This window comes from Anabrus simplex, chromosome 4 (genome assembly GCF_040414725.1).
Source record: "Anabrus simplex isolate iqAnaSimp1 chromosome 4, ASM4041472v1, whole genome shotgun sequence".
Taxonomy (NCBI): Eukaryota; Metazoa; Arthropoda; class Insecta; order Orthoptera; family Tettigoniidae; genus Anabrus; species Anabrus simplex.
Genome location: NC_090268.1, coordinates 287,638,120 through 287,653,497, shown reverse-complemented (window position 1 = coordinate 287,653,497; position 15,378 = coordinate 287,638,120). Strand labels below are relative to the sequence as shown.

Genomic DNA, 15,378 nt, shown 5'->3' with positions numbered 1-15,378 from the left:
CACTGTTTTGAAGAATTATTGCACAGTGTTATAAAGGTAAAAATCATATTCTTAACCTTCAAAAGGTTATCCTCAAATTTATATAACCAGTACTTTTACCATATATTTGAGTATTATGTTTTTTGCACCTTGCACTGTAAATTGGTTTTCTAGTAGCTTGTCAGTGCAAATTCATTTTGCTCTGTTATTGCTGTTATTGGATGGATGAATTCAGTATAGTAAATCTCTTCAGCTGGCTATTCCATGTCATTGAGGTTTCCTTGTCTACCTTTCACCACCATATCTATAGTGGATTGGAATCTTCATCATTGTACTACAAAAAAAAAAAAAAAAAATTATACAGTAGCCTACAAAAGTGAAGTCATAGGTTTTCTGTGTGGCTATCACTTTTTCCTGTCATTGAAGAAAAAATGTCATGATTTTATCATTCATTCTCCTTCTTGTGTTGTGCAGCAGGTCTTGCCAGCTGGTGCATTTTTACACTAGCTGGAGTATCATCTGCTGCATTTGGTTAGAATTGTATTAAGCATATTGTTATAGCCCTTTGTAGCTACTTGTAGCTTATTATATTCAGATGAATAATTTGTTCATAGTGTGCATTGATAACATGATGTAAGAAATTTTCTTGAGGCTGTCTCACTTCTTTTCTCTATCCTTTTCTACTTCTATTTCTGTTTCTTCTTCTGTAGTACTATCATGTCTTCTGTAGTACCGCACTATCCTGTCTTCTTCTGTAGTACCGATATGTATTAAAAATCAGATTAAAGTTGCTTTTTGTATTGTTTTACCTATTGTCCTTTTCCTATTGATTATTTTTCTTGTTCTCGCCTTTTTTTTTCCTCTAGTGTGTATTAGGAACAAACAGCATCATCACAGATTCTGTATTTTGTATAAGTGACAGGATTTAAAAAAAAACTTTCTTGGACAATCTTTCCCTTTTTTTCATTTCTACTATTCTTCTATTATTTTTTTTCTTTCTTTTAAATAATTCATCTTCTGTAGTGTGTTAAGAATTGGACTAGAGAAACTTCTTATTAAACTGTCTTACTGATCTTGGGCAAAAAGGAAGTCCCAGGACTAATGCCTAATAGTTTATATCAGTGGGTGGGTGACACACATGCTCTGATTGGTGTATTCGTAACATGCAAACATTTACCCCTTGTGGTTGCTGCTGACAGTAACCATTATCGACACTGTCACAATAAGATTGAAATCCTCCTCCATGTCGTAGGACACTGCTTGCACAATGAAACTCTTAATAATTAATGACAGACACAGCATCCTGGTCAAGAACTTGAAAAATTCTGGCATTGTTGCCCGTGAAGAATTTCATGGCATCTCAGTTTCTAGCAGCACTTGTCAAATAAACATAATTGCTTTCGATGGAAAAAAAAAAAAAAAAAGAGAGAAAAGGAATATATCTACAGTCCGTGTGTCCCCTACTATCATGATAAATACCACCTTGAAACCCTTGAAGTATCGAGACTCATGGTCGGAGCCAGGGGCACGATTATGTCTTTCTTCATAGACCTCTCATACAGACACAGAGTTAACAAAGATGTCATTCACACCATTAGTCTTGCAGCACTAAAGAGATCAATCCGGATTTTGAGACATTATCTACATGCATCCTCATTTTGATGCACTCTAGTGCTGCAGCTCATAAATCAATCTCTTTGATTTTTATATTTCTCTTTCATTCATAACTGCTGTAGGCACTAATGTCTAAACTTGCTGTAGTATTCGGGATCCTTGTGGTCACATGTAATTTCAGGCAGTTTAATAAAAAAATGCTGGTCAAATGTCTCAAAAATAGTATATAAGTTGTCCAGACACTAGTTCAAATTAAAAAAAAAAAAAATCCTCAGTCAGATTGATGGTTCAGAGCAATACTGTCGTAACTAGCATTTTTCAGATTTTCTCTATACGTGGTATAGACCCTCTTTTCTTCTGTAGCCACTGACCTCTATACATGGTTTCGTATTTACGGCTATTGCGCGAAGAGTTTGGAGTTATGGATATGCAAATTGTTTTGTTTCCAAGAAGACATTTTCGGGTTTATCACTGTTATAAATAAGAATTGAAAATTGTTAAAATGTAGTTGTTTTTGCAAGGAAAAATATTTGTCAATTAAGTCTGAGCCCTAATCTGATTTTATAAAAAGTCTATTTGCTTCATTCTTTCCCACAGAATAAAATAAAGAAATGATGATCTGAGAAGTTTGTCTTTTCGCGTGATGTTCTTTGCTCTAATTTTACATTATGAATGTGGTTTATTTATTATATTTGTCTCTATTCGCGGCTTGTAATATTTTCGTAACTCTTCACGAGCGCTCTGTGTAGGCATCAGTTAGTTCTGCTTTCTGTCATACGATACGAGAAGTAGTTGTTCATGGTATATATCTCGTTTGAAAGACGATGTCTCGACCTTTTATTTGAAATATGTATCGAATTGGTTTGTTTCGTCATAAATGTTATTCCTCTCGTTCAGTTTCGTCCTGCTGCTTTCGGTCTCGCTCCAGCTTCATCATTCCGTGTGACGTGCCGCGCTCAATGGCTAGCTGATGGTAACGTGCTTGAAATATTGTATAATTCAGATGAAAGTTCAGTCGGAAGCAGTAGTGACTGTATTAGCAGCAGTGATAATGAAATAGATGATTTGGTTGTTGTGGATGGAGTGGTAAATGATGAGAGTGACGATGAGGAGGAACCAGAACATGGAAATTTCGTGTGGGAGGCTGTGGATAATTACACTGGTCAAAGGGAAGTTTTCAACAGTAATTTCTGATTTCTAAATTCTCTAATAATATTCAGACAAGTCACAGGGACAAACATTGAGCAGATATCTTATCGGGTTTGGCTGATGGAAAGTTTGTTTTCAAAATACGCTCGCTCGGCCGGGGAAGGAAATATTCAAGGCCGGCGCGCATCAGATAATGCAGTTCCAAGGTTGCAGAAAAGAGATTTTATCAGGGAATTAGCACCCAAGAGTGAGAAATCAAACTTCAGAGACGTATCGTGTGTTCAAAACACGGCGAAAAGAAGACGTCGGTGTACTGCTGACAGAGTGTTACTTGGGTCTCTGTCTCGGAGTGCTTTGAACTCTATCACACGAAACTAAATTACTAAGGAAATGTGAAACAATTATGTATTTATATGCATGTGCATAGTTATATCATAAGGAATTCCAGATTTCGTGAAAATCGGTATACTCTTAAGATCAATTCACACATCTCCGGGACATGACGGCGCTCTCAGTGTCCGTATCCGTCCTTTCCGACATCAATATTTCACGTCTGTTCTCACACTTCAGTTCCGCGCAGTTATAAGTTGGCAATCAAGTGTTAGATGATGAGTTTGATGAAGAGGAGAAAAAGAGGAAGAAACGGTGGGTTCATCCTATATGGAAACGCAGGGGTTAGGAGGGAGAGTTTTCTGCTCTATATAAGTGCTTGAAGGACGACGAAGTAAAATTTCACGGATACACTACATTTGCTTATAATTACTTGAAAAATTAAATAAATGAAATCGTTGATTAATTTTAATACCCCTGACTTTGTAGGTTGGGGGCAGAAAGTGCCTTGCTGCGCCAAAGTCGGTGCCTATGTACAGACAGACTGATTTCCTTAATCTTAAAAGCAAAAATATGTTAGTTAACTACCTTCAGCTTCCATTTTCTGGCAATTTCGTCCCATACATGCTTCTTCAAACCACTATCCATATATTTCGAATCAGCTAAATTATATAGAAAAGACTGTGCCTTCCTCTTTAAACAATCATCATCATCACTAATTCAATCAGCAGTTCGTCCTTTATTTTGGGTGGTAAAGATCAGTTCAAACGTACACAGTTAACCTCAGTACTTGAAGAAAGCAGGAAGGCAGGAAGAGAGAAATCACGTCTGTGAAAACAAGAAAATATCGTTGGCCAGCGAATACGTATTGCCAGCACGGATCACGAAGAAGTACTGAAGGTTACGGCGAATGACGTCAACGGAAGTGTAGGAACTCATCCCTTCGTTTACATGGCGACGACATTTTATTTTCACGGAAGATGCAGTCACCCGGAGATGTGTGAATCGACCTTTATACTTCTAGTAACGCTTTAAGTGAATTAATGTATTTCAGTCGCGCGTAGTTGATATCTCATCCGGCCGTGGGGTAGAGAGCTCTCTAAATGGCTGCGATGCTGAGGGGTTAAAGCAAATTAAAAGCTTATGGATGCCTGAAATCAGGAGTGTGACTTATGGCTGTCAGCGTTCTAGGATTTCTGGCATACACAGGAGCTTCTAATTTGCTTTAATGTAAAATCTGAAAAATGCTAGTTACAATACCATTGCTCTGAACCATCGAGAAATTAAAGTAAAAAATCTTAATCTTAAATAATTTGCGTATGAATGTTAGCTACTGGAAAAATATCGGAAGTGAATCATGATGCGAAGACTGAATTAATTATTATGCAGATATTTGCAGTAATTTAATAATGACCTGTTTACAAAGCCTTTATGTTATTTCTTCATTTTGCCATTATACGTATTTGAGACCTATGTATGTATGTATGTATGTATGTATGTACATACGTATATTATTTTGTTGAATACTCAGCCCAAAGGCTGGTTTGATCCTCAAAAGCTCAGCTATTAGCTGTTATAGATGGCTTAGGCATCACTGAAGAGGTGTAAAAGGGAAATAAGGAGTGAGGTAGTTTCCTGTTACTTTCCTCAATTTCCTTAAATGACTGAGGTATGAGCGATACTAGTGATACCATTCCTTGCGCAGCCAGTCCATGTTATGAATGGTGAGAAAATGACTCATATAATCAGTTCGTGAATGCATTTCAGTAGACTTGGCAGTGTCATATGTAATATCTTCTGGCTTGGTGAGGGGAACAATGGAAAACTACTTCGCTCTTCATTTCCATAGTATGCTTCTTCGGTGATGCCTGATTGTTTTTCTCCATTCATCAATTTTGAGAGCTTTCTCATTACCAATGGTAGTTCAAATTTTCGAAACATGGCTGTCAGTTGTGTCCGCATCATGTCCGATATCATTGACTTGTTTGCCCAGCACTATAAATTGATGTGATACTTGTAGGATGTTTACTTTTTCTTAAATGTCTGATCATTTTCATTTTCTGGAATAATCTCAATACTGCTCATTTATGTTTCTTAGCCATTTTAGCAGTTCAAATGAAATTGAGACTGCACAGTGTAGAAAATAATATTTATTAAGTAGTAACGTGATTCAGAAACTGAGGTTATACTATGAACAATCACTCCCACTGTGCTAGTCATAAACAGTGACTGAAGTCCTAGGTTGCACTGCGCCTTCTACATCACTGGGTTGTGGGAATGAGGGGTAACATAATTTTAACAATGTGATGATTTACAGAAACTGATAGATGAAACGGTGGGGGCTAATCAAACGTTTTTCTGTATTTTGGTGTAATACATTTTGTGAAATACTACACTCTACTCTGTTTCAACAGACGCTCTCATAGGTATAATCTTTCTGCTAGGGAGCAATATCTGTACATTCCTCTTTTTTCCTGCATTCAACTTGGCCCAAATTTACAAATTATTGAAGAAAAAGAATTCAATATATTTTAGTATTTAATATGAAACATTATATCAGCGTATATTTCGGTATACTTCAGTGAAAAAATTAAAGGTAAAAGAGGTTATCGTTGCGAGTAAATTAAACATCAGGGCCTGGTGGCTGTAGATATTAGAAAGAGAATAGTTGAATTGAAGTCTGTTGTTGGTGTGACATTCATATCTCTCTGTATAAATATATATCCCAAAATATCAGTTCACAAATTGTGAGTGACCACAAGATCCTGAATTTCCAAGCAAAGGTACTTACTACTCTATGGAATAAAATGACCCACAACAATATTGTGAATAGTACAAATCGGAATCTGAAGAATGGCATGACCTGTGTGTGATAGGGATGGTGATTTAGGATGCTGAGGAAGTCTTTCATGATATTTACTATGATTGTCTCTAACAGAGGGTGATGAATGTCCAATCCCTTCATGAGACTCGATGTATACTGCCTCTGCAGTCTATATAGGCAAGAATATGACTTAACTAGATAACTACAAGTTGTATGTATAACAAAGTGCAGCTCCCAATACTATTTTTTTTTTTTTATAGAGCATTTTTAAATTATTAAATATGACCATTGTAATATGTTATAGGCAGTGACTTGTATTGAATTTCCATTACAGCTCCCTATCTACTGTTATCACCAGAATGGTACTGAAGGAGAATGCTGTAATTTTATTTCCGTTTTATTAGATATTCTAACATCTTACAGTTTTACTTGTTACATTGTCTGATTTTATGTAGGAACCAACCTACTGCCAGAGTGCAGACTACTTTCTTCATATAATATTGACATTGATCTTTCTTCGATCGTATCATTACTGTAGTCTTGTCTGGAGTTTGTTCTAATCCATTTCTTGTCATTACATTTTTTACATTTTGTGCCTTTTTTCTCTGCTGCTAAAATTCTATTTCAGAGCAGACAGTGATAGGAATCACTGTAGTGTTTTATTTTTGTGAGGAAATATAAAGCTGTTTTATTCCTGTTTGATGATTTTTACCTTCCACTTTTAAGATGTTATAAATTTGTTTAAATATTTTCTACTCAACATGATTTTAAAAAAATATTGTGGTACACGTGTTTCCTGATATATTAAATTATATGATGGTGTAGTAAAATAATTTAACTTATAGCAAAGTTAAACTCAAGTTATTCTAAATAGGCTACTGTGATATTATTAGGAAATGGTTAATTTTATATTCAAGGCATTTCCTTAACACATTGGTCCTGACGTTTGCCACCGGTGTTACATGATTTAAAAAATTACCTTTCAAAAATTGCTTTGTATTTAGCATTTGCATTTCTTAACCCTCTACTGCATGAATTATTTTTCGTTTCCGTTTGGTGAATAAAATTTCAAGCTTTAATGTTCAACATACGCTCAGTGGTTTAGATATACCACCAATTCTTAACTGGGCCTAATAGCTTAACACTCGTATGTGATGTGGATTGCCATATTGGAATATATATACGATTTTCCACGATTTTACGCTAAGCTTTTAACATTCAAAGACCAAACATTACTGCCTACTGGCCATGGGTACGTATTGCAGGGCGCAAGTATACTTGCACGACCGTAGGTCGGTAATGTCTTCGAGGTTGACCCAGAGGTACTCCTGAAGCCTGTGGTAATGTGATGGGGAGGGCCCACGTAAAATAAACGGTGGTTGGTTCGCGTGGATGTTGACGGGGTGGAAGGAGTACCTTTGGTTGTAGGTCTGTTTTGTCTTATGTTATGTGTAAAAAAAACAAGGCATCACTGGGATATGTGTTTAATTGACTGTACAGTTGAAGGTGTGCCGTAAAACTACCTCAGTCTATAATATGTATCCATTTACACAGGTGAAAAGTTATTTGTTGCCTAATGGCAACAGTATGCAGTAGAGGGTTAAAAGACGACATCGAGTTTTTGTATAAATAAAGTAGTTTTTCACATGCTTGTTTGCTTATTATAATAGTTTTCGCTCTCATTTTGTGCAATCTCGTATTGCCATGTGCCACGGGTGGTACATGCAATTTCATGGTTGTTGAAGTAGATTTTGAAGCTTTGTAATTTCTAAAACTACTTGTACGAGTGCAGCAATTCCCATAAGCAATCAGTAGAGTGCTCTTTCATTGTTCTGTGAACCTCTCACATTCGAAAAATATTGAAACAATTCACGGTTCATTGCTTAGGGTTTGCATCTTTTACATAGGTCTATAACATAAAACGGTACTTTGCTGGCGCAATTTTAGAAAGAGTAAAACCAGATTCCTTTTTTAATTTGCGGTAGGCCTAAATATTTACTATGGATCCTGATGAGATTGATGAAATCCTATATGAGGGCACATGTGTGTCTGAACTTAGTGACGTATTAGTGTCAGGAAGTGAATATTTACCATCAGATACTGAAAGTGATAATAAGCTTATAAGAAAGTAAGGAAGAACGAAGTGATGCAGAAAGGAGCGATGGTGATCCAGTACAAACGGTAGTAAGTGCTATTCATAATGATCATGTAAACAACATTTTGGAGTGGACGGACTTGAAAGCCACGTTGGGGAGTTTCATTCTTCTGGTCAGCCAGGGCTGCACTATAATTTGGATATAATAGACCTTTTTACAGTATATAAGCAATTTTTAGATGACGAAGGATGAAATTGTTTTACAAACCAACAAATATGCAAGGCTGCCTCCAGAGGAGTCAAGACTCCCACCATTGGCTAAATGGAAGGACTGCATGAAAGACGAAATGAAGAAGTTGCTTGGAGTTCTTATGATGATGGGCATTTGTCCTCTTCCCCAAAGAAAAATGTACTGGTGTAACAATTCTGTGTAAGGAAATGAGATTATAAAGAAAACTATGAGAAGGGATTACCAGACTTTGCTTTGCATCTTATTTCTTTCGTTAAACATTTTATTTTTGGGGAAGCCCGTGTATTCCTATTCTATGAAAGTCAATTTGCATTGGAATTTAATAAATTTAATAAATAAATAAATAAATAAACCTTATTATTTATTATAACTGTATGCAATTTGTAATCGTACAACATGTTAAATGTTCCTATGTTTTCGTAATTAAAGGTGGTTATTGAATGACAGTCGTATTTACAAGCATTTTGTGCACCAATATTTCTTATATCATGTACCACCGTTGGTACACAATGTATACAATCCTAATAAAGCCGAAGCATTATTCTAGTCCCTTCCACAAAACGCTGACGGCAATGTAAAGCAACATGTACCTTGAACCATATAGTACGCCAACGTCAGGTTTTATAAAAGGACAGCGTGTGCCACCAGTGGTGCAAGTCAGAATTTTGGTAACCTAATGGTTGTTCACCATTGGGCTGAACATTTTAATGCCTGGACAAACTATGGATGGTGATTCCTACCAAAAGTTATATCAGTGAAAGTGATTCCACTTAGCATGTTGTGTGTCTACAGAACATGGGTATTATGTAGTGTATCCTCACAGGCAGCAAGTGCACCATAGAAAATGTGCTGTGGAACATCAGATATGTGAGATGGGAACATTTGACCTGCTGCACACAGAAAGAATAATGTGCAAGTTCTGTATATCAGATGTGGACCAGTGTGTTCTGCAGGAAATTGTGAATAACCTCTTCGTAAATTTCAGGATGTGGGGCCCGTGACCTAGGCTCTGTAATACAATAATTAGCTTTGGGATGTGCCCTGTGAATAAGTTTCAGATAGGTTGTATTGAATATTTATTTATAACTATACCACCTGGTACATGTGCAGGTGCTATTGCCAGCTTATTGTCAGCCACAGGAAGAATTAAGTTTCTTGCCCTGCAGTAGTCCATTCCTAGTACATTTCTGTCATCACCAGGTAAAACTGTTTTTGATAGAAAAGGTGTCATCAACATCCATGACATCCCCATGGAATAATCCCATCAGCAATGGTTTTACATTAATGTTTGGTGGAAATTCTTGGTAGTCACCTTCTAGGGCCCTTCCTTTTTCTGCAGTGTCTTGATGGTATCCTGTCTCTGGGGAATGACACATTGTCTGCCTTGCTTGAAGATGTATCTTTGACAGCCATGTGGCTGTTGTATATTAGTATTGCAGTTCACTGCCATGTTAGTGTTTGCCATACTTGAACAGCGGGTGAATTGGTTTAAAACGTCTACTTGCTTGTTTATCCTGGTTTCCAGATATAAACTCTCTTGTGGGGGCATGTGAAAAGTGTGTTACGCACACTGACCCAGTTCCTGATGTTTTGGTTGTTGAATGATGTTAGAAAGTTGTCTGTAATGATGATTGGGTACGGTATGGAACATTAAAAATAGTGCTTGCTTACATTGATACTCATGTGGATACTTTAAATGTCCTTACATGCCATACTGTTCTCCAAACTAAACTAAACCAAACTCCATTGCACTACAGCCCTGATGGACCTTGGCTTACCAAGCGACCACTAATCAGCCTTGAAGGCCTGCAGGTTACGAGGTGATGTGTGGTTAGAGTGGTGAATCCTCATCCTCTTGACCATTCTTAGCCTTCTAGACTAGAGCCACTGTTAGATAGCTCCTCGGTTATTTTCATGGAGGCTGAGTGGACCACGAACCGGCCCTCAGATCCAGGTAGAAATAGCTGATCTGGCCGAGAATTTGATTGCAGGGCCTCTGGTTAAGAGGCAAGCTTGCTATCCTAGAATGTGAGGCTGGCGTTTCTAGTTTTAAGCGGTGTAATAAATCCTACTTTTTAGACTTTTGAATTTATATTTATAGGATGTTTCTTGTTCTTTGTCCAGATTGAGGTTGCCACCTGAAGTTTGTCCCCTGAGTTTGGAATTTACATGTGTAGATTCACTCTATAAGTTTATACTTATGCCTCTTCTCTGTATATTCAGTGCAAATTTCAGGAGTAATGGGTGATTATATAGTTTACATGTTTGATATTCCTGCTTTCAGGTAGTATCTGCTTTTAGAATCCTTGATTTCTAGAAATTGAAATTAATTCAGACATAATGTATCTTCATTGCTATTCTGTTATTGTTTTGTATCATATTTTTAGCAAAGCTGCTGTGGAAGCTGTAAGGCAAAGTGGAAAGGTGTGTGTGCTGGATATTGAAGTCCAAGGAGTGGAGCAAGTGAAGAAAACTGACTTGAACCCTCTGTACATATTTGTGAAACCACCTTCATTGAATGCTTTGGAAAGTCGCTTGAGGGGTCGGGGTACAGAAACTGAAGAGAGTCTAGAGCGTCGCCTTAATACGGCTAAGGAAGAGCTCGAGTATGGTGAGCTATGGATTAATCATTTATGTATGACTAAAATTTACTTGCAGCTTTCCACTCATGTTTAATGTGAATTTCAACCAATAGCACCTCACATCTTTTTGCTCATGAGAAATTAACGGTGCTTCAACACTTCATGCAAACATTATTTGAAACTTGTGTGAGTGTGGCTGGAGGAACAATACATATGACAGTCCATTTGAACAGACAACTGAGAGAGATGCAAGGAAGGCCAGACCTTGTGGTGGGTAGTTATTTTTCCCAACTGTGCCTCTCTCACCATGCAAGTGGGAGGGGTAAGCCTCCCATCTCTTCTCGCTTCCTCAGCAAGTAAGCTAGCTTAATGATGCAGAGTAGGCACGAGTGCTTTCTTAAACACTTCAAAAAGTGATACTACTAATTAAAAATACATATTGTAGCATATTTTATTGACGTGTTTACTCTGCAGTTCATTTTTGGGAGGTACATTTTAAATAATATTTGAACATACATTTTACTACATTTTTAAATTCCACATGGGCATGTGACTGTCCTAAACCACAAGCTCAGAGTGTTCTTTTAACAACGAAAAGTGCAATTTTCTGGAAAACTCAGAGAGAGAGAGATAGAGAGAGAGAGTGAGTGAGTGAGTGTGTGTGTGTGTGTACATGCTCTCATTTTGTTAGTAAAATTGGCAGTTTACCAGTTATTTTGAATTCTCCAATAAAGTTTGTGCCAGAAGCCAGACTCCTTCACTGAATGGTCAGCATTGAGGCCTTGGGTCTCTCAGGGTTGAATCCTGGCTGGGTCAGGGATTTTAATTATGTCTGATTAATACTTCTGGCTCAGGACTGGGTGTTTGTTTTGTCTGAACACTCTCCTTTTCTTATTCAGAGACCACACCACACTACCAACCATCATAGAAACACACAGTAATGTTTGCATCCCTCCACGTAGGGTTGGCATTAGGAAGGGCATCTGTCCGTAAAACGGGGCCAGATCTACATGTGCGACACAGTTTGTACCTGTGACTCCAGAGTGTGAAAAGTAGCAGGTGAAGAAAACCTGTACCAAAACATAGAAAGGCTATTTTTCCTGGAAATGTCTTAGGGAGAAAATGCTTCAAGTGTGTGTGTGTGTGTGTGTGTGTGTGTGGGGGGGGGGGGACACATTGAGAGCTGAGTGCTCCAGACTAATTGTTCAGGCAGCACATTCATTTTTAAGGGTTCCTGACTTTGTTTTTCTGATGTGCTCTTCTTTTTCAAAACTGCCTGCTCCTCTCATTAACTAAAAACAGTAGAAGTCCGCTATAGCGAGTACGGCATATAACGAGAACCCCATTATAACGACAATTTTTTGTAGTCCCTTCAAAATTCCTATATTAAACTTTGTATTATCCTTCGGTTACAGCAAGAGCCCTATCACTGACGTATCCGTTATTACGAGCGATTAAGCTTGTGCGTTTTTTTTTTTTTGTTACCGATATTTATGCACCCCAGTGATTATGTTGCATGTGATCGATTACCTTCTGTACCGTTTCCTTGCTATGTCCACTAGCGAGTTCTCTCGTCGACATTCAGAGGCGATGTCAAGAGTCGATTAGTAATACCCGTCGACTGCTGTTTTGTAAAGAAAATTCTAAATGAAAGAGAACATATTTTTGTAATAAATAACGTGTCCGATAACAGTTGTTAACTCCTTAAAAATAAAGGTTGACTAAACAGTCGCTTAATTTTAATGCTAAATACTGCAATTAAGTAAGAATGGAATACATCTCGAGATATGGCAGAGTGCGTAATTGATTTCAGAGGTTAGTATTTTCTCGCATCTGGTTAAATTACGGAAAGGCTACTATCATGAAAATTATAGCGAGAAGGTTATCGTTTCTCTACTGGCATTTGAAGTATGTTTTCATCGTTCATATAGTACGATTAAGTTAGGATAGGTGACTGAATAAGAAAACGGAAACGTTTGCCACAAAATGCAATCAATATAGTTTTCTCACAATGTGCATTTGCGAGCTCTCTCATCGACATTCGAAGGCGATGTTGGAGTCGATTAGTAATACCCATCGACTGCTGTTCTCTAAAGAAAATTTGAAATGAAAGAGGATAACACGTTTTTGTAATAAATGCATAAATAATGTGTCCGATAGCAGTTGTAAACTCGTTAAATTTAAAGGCTGAAATAAACGCTCTCATAATTTTAATGTTATATACTGAAATTAGGTAAGAATGTGGTACACCTCAAGATATGGCAGAGTACATCACTGATTTCAGAGGATAGTTCATATTTTCTCGCGTCTAGTTAAATTTCAGAAAGGCTATTCACTTTAAATTTTTAGCGAGGAGATTATTTCTCTACACGCGTTTCAAATATGTTTTCATGATGCATATACAGTTAGGTTAGGTGACGCTGTTTGAAGAAGAAATCTGAAATGTTTGCCACAGAAGCCTCTGGAGTGATACCATATTTCTCCGAATCCAAAACAAAGCTTTTTTCCTCAGAATCTCATGCGAAAAATCTAGGGTTTTCTTGCATTCATGGCCTAACAGTTCTGTTAGCCTCTACAAAAAAGTTTCTCAAATCTGCAGAATGGCATCAAAACATGCGAGCCTTCGAATTCTTAGAAAGGCCATGGCTACTCAGTGGCAGAGTTATAACATGTCTACTGTACCTGCCGCTTAGTGAAATTAAGTTTTATAGACAGCAGGAATATTTTCGTAATGGATAGTCGTATTGTAGAGATATGCGGACCAGGTATTGCCGGCAAATTTTCAGCAAGTTCTCGTTGATATTATGATGCCAATTTTAAGTTAACCTTTATCGGACGAGCGGTCAAAATAAATATCAACCAGAGGATAACACCTCCAAAAGGACGAGCGGTTGAAATTTCAACCACACCCAAACTCCCCCAAAAGGATGAGCGGTTGATATATCAACCATGTAATTTTCCTCGCATTTTGCTCTGAATTCTGGCTTTTGAAATGATCTACTCAATTTGTTACTAATATGAATCACTACAATGTTCACAATAATGCACATAAGAATTTGGAGGCTGCTCTTCCCGCTAATAATAAAGTAATTCGTTCCTTATAAGCGGTGATCATGGCTAGACATGCGGGAATGTTATGTTCCGATACTCAGGACGAAGTGCGGGAAATTTTGATGGACTCTGATTCCGATGAAGATTGTAATATCTGTATCAGAATCAGAACCTGGGTCCCCTCACGAAGGGAACAGTGTTGTGCGTGGAAGTGAAAGTGACGTGGGTGATTCAGAATGGAGAGAAAGACTGCGCGGAGACAACGCAAAAATGCACTTGTTTACCGGCCCTCCCCCTGGATTATCTAGCTTAGGGAATGAACATTTAAATTCAGACTCACCTCCACTAGAAAATTTTAAATTGATATTTACCGATGAACTTTTTGGAATACTTCTTGGAGAGACAAACCGTTACGCATTTCAGACTTTAGGTGCAGATCATAAACAGCCGGAAATTCAGATGCATGAACTGTAACGTTTCTTGGCCATAATTGTACAGATGGGTCACTACCAGAGAGACACTCGGAAGGATTACTGGTCTACCTAAGAGCAGTATTACACTCCTTTCTGTTCAAAGACAATGAAGCGTGACCGCTTTCTCCACATTCTTAGAGTTCTAAATTTCGAAAATTATGACCGCGCACCTGATAAAACTATGATCGACTATGGAAAGTGCAAAACGTATTCAGTTACTTCAGTGACAAATTTTCTTCGGTTTACAACCCAACAGAACACCTGGCAGCTGATGAAGTGATAGTCCTATTCAAAGGTGGAGTGATCTTCAAGCAGTACATACCAAAAAAACATAAGCAGTTGGTATAAAATTGTACAAGCTCTGCAACAGAATTGGTTACACATACGATATGACTGTCTACCTTGGGAAACAACGGCAAAATGCCACAGCGAACATCAATTCTGCGCATGGAACAGTTCTGCAACTAACAAGGAAAGTAGAGGGTTTGGGCCATAAATTCTTCATGGACAATTACTTTTCCTCTCCTGCCCTCTTCAATGATTTGCATGGGAGGAAAGTAAACAGATGTGGCACAGTCCGACATAACCGAAAGGACGTGCCAAAAAAGTTCGGACCTAAAGATTTGAAACTGAAGAAGGGAGATATTATTAGCAACGTGAAGGGAAACCTGTGCGTGTTAAGTTGGAAAGATAAGAGGAAAGTGTATTTGCTAACTAACATGCATAACCCGCCACCATCCAGTCACTTTATTGATGACAATGAGATTGCACCAAAACCTGCAATAATCGAGAACTACAATGCACATATGGGTTATTGTGACAAGAGTAATCGTATGGCCAATAGTTATGATATTTCCTGCCGAACATGGAAGTGGACAAAGGAACTATTTTTCCATCTGCTGAACATTGTTATTTTGAACACCTTCATCATTCACATGTCGTGTGAAGGAAAGCTATCTCAAAAGGAGTTCCGTGAACTACGTGTTAGGAATGTAATACAAGCTGTTCAAAACATGAACCCATCAATACCA

General features: G+C 37.7%; 1 protein-coding gene across 7 annotated transcripts in view; it reads left to right on the top strand.

The window, feature by feature from the left end:
• The window catches only part of LOC136871889 (guanylate kinase), a 126,887-nt gene that overhangs the window by 41,049 nt on the left and 70,460 nt on the right, over positions 1-15,378 (top strand). For all 7 annotated transcript variants that reach the window (XM_067145565.2, XM_067145561.2, XM_067145562.2 and 4 more), the window contains exon 3: positions 10,629-10,852. In XM_067145565.2, the coding sequence (XP_067001666.2) occupies positions 10,629-10,852 (224 nt within the window). The remainder of the gene's footprint in view (positions 1-10,628; positions 10,853-15,378) is intronic.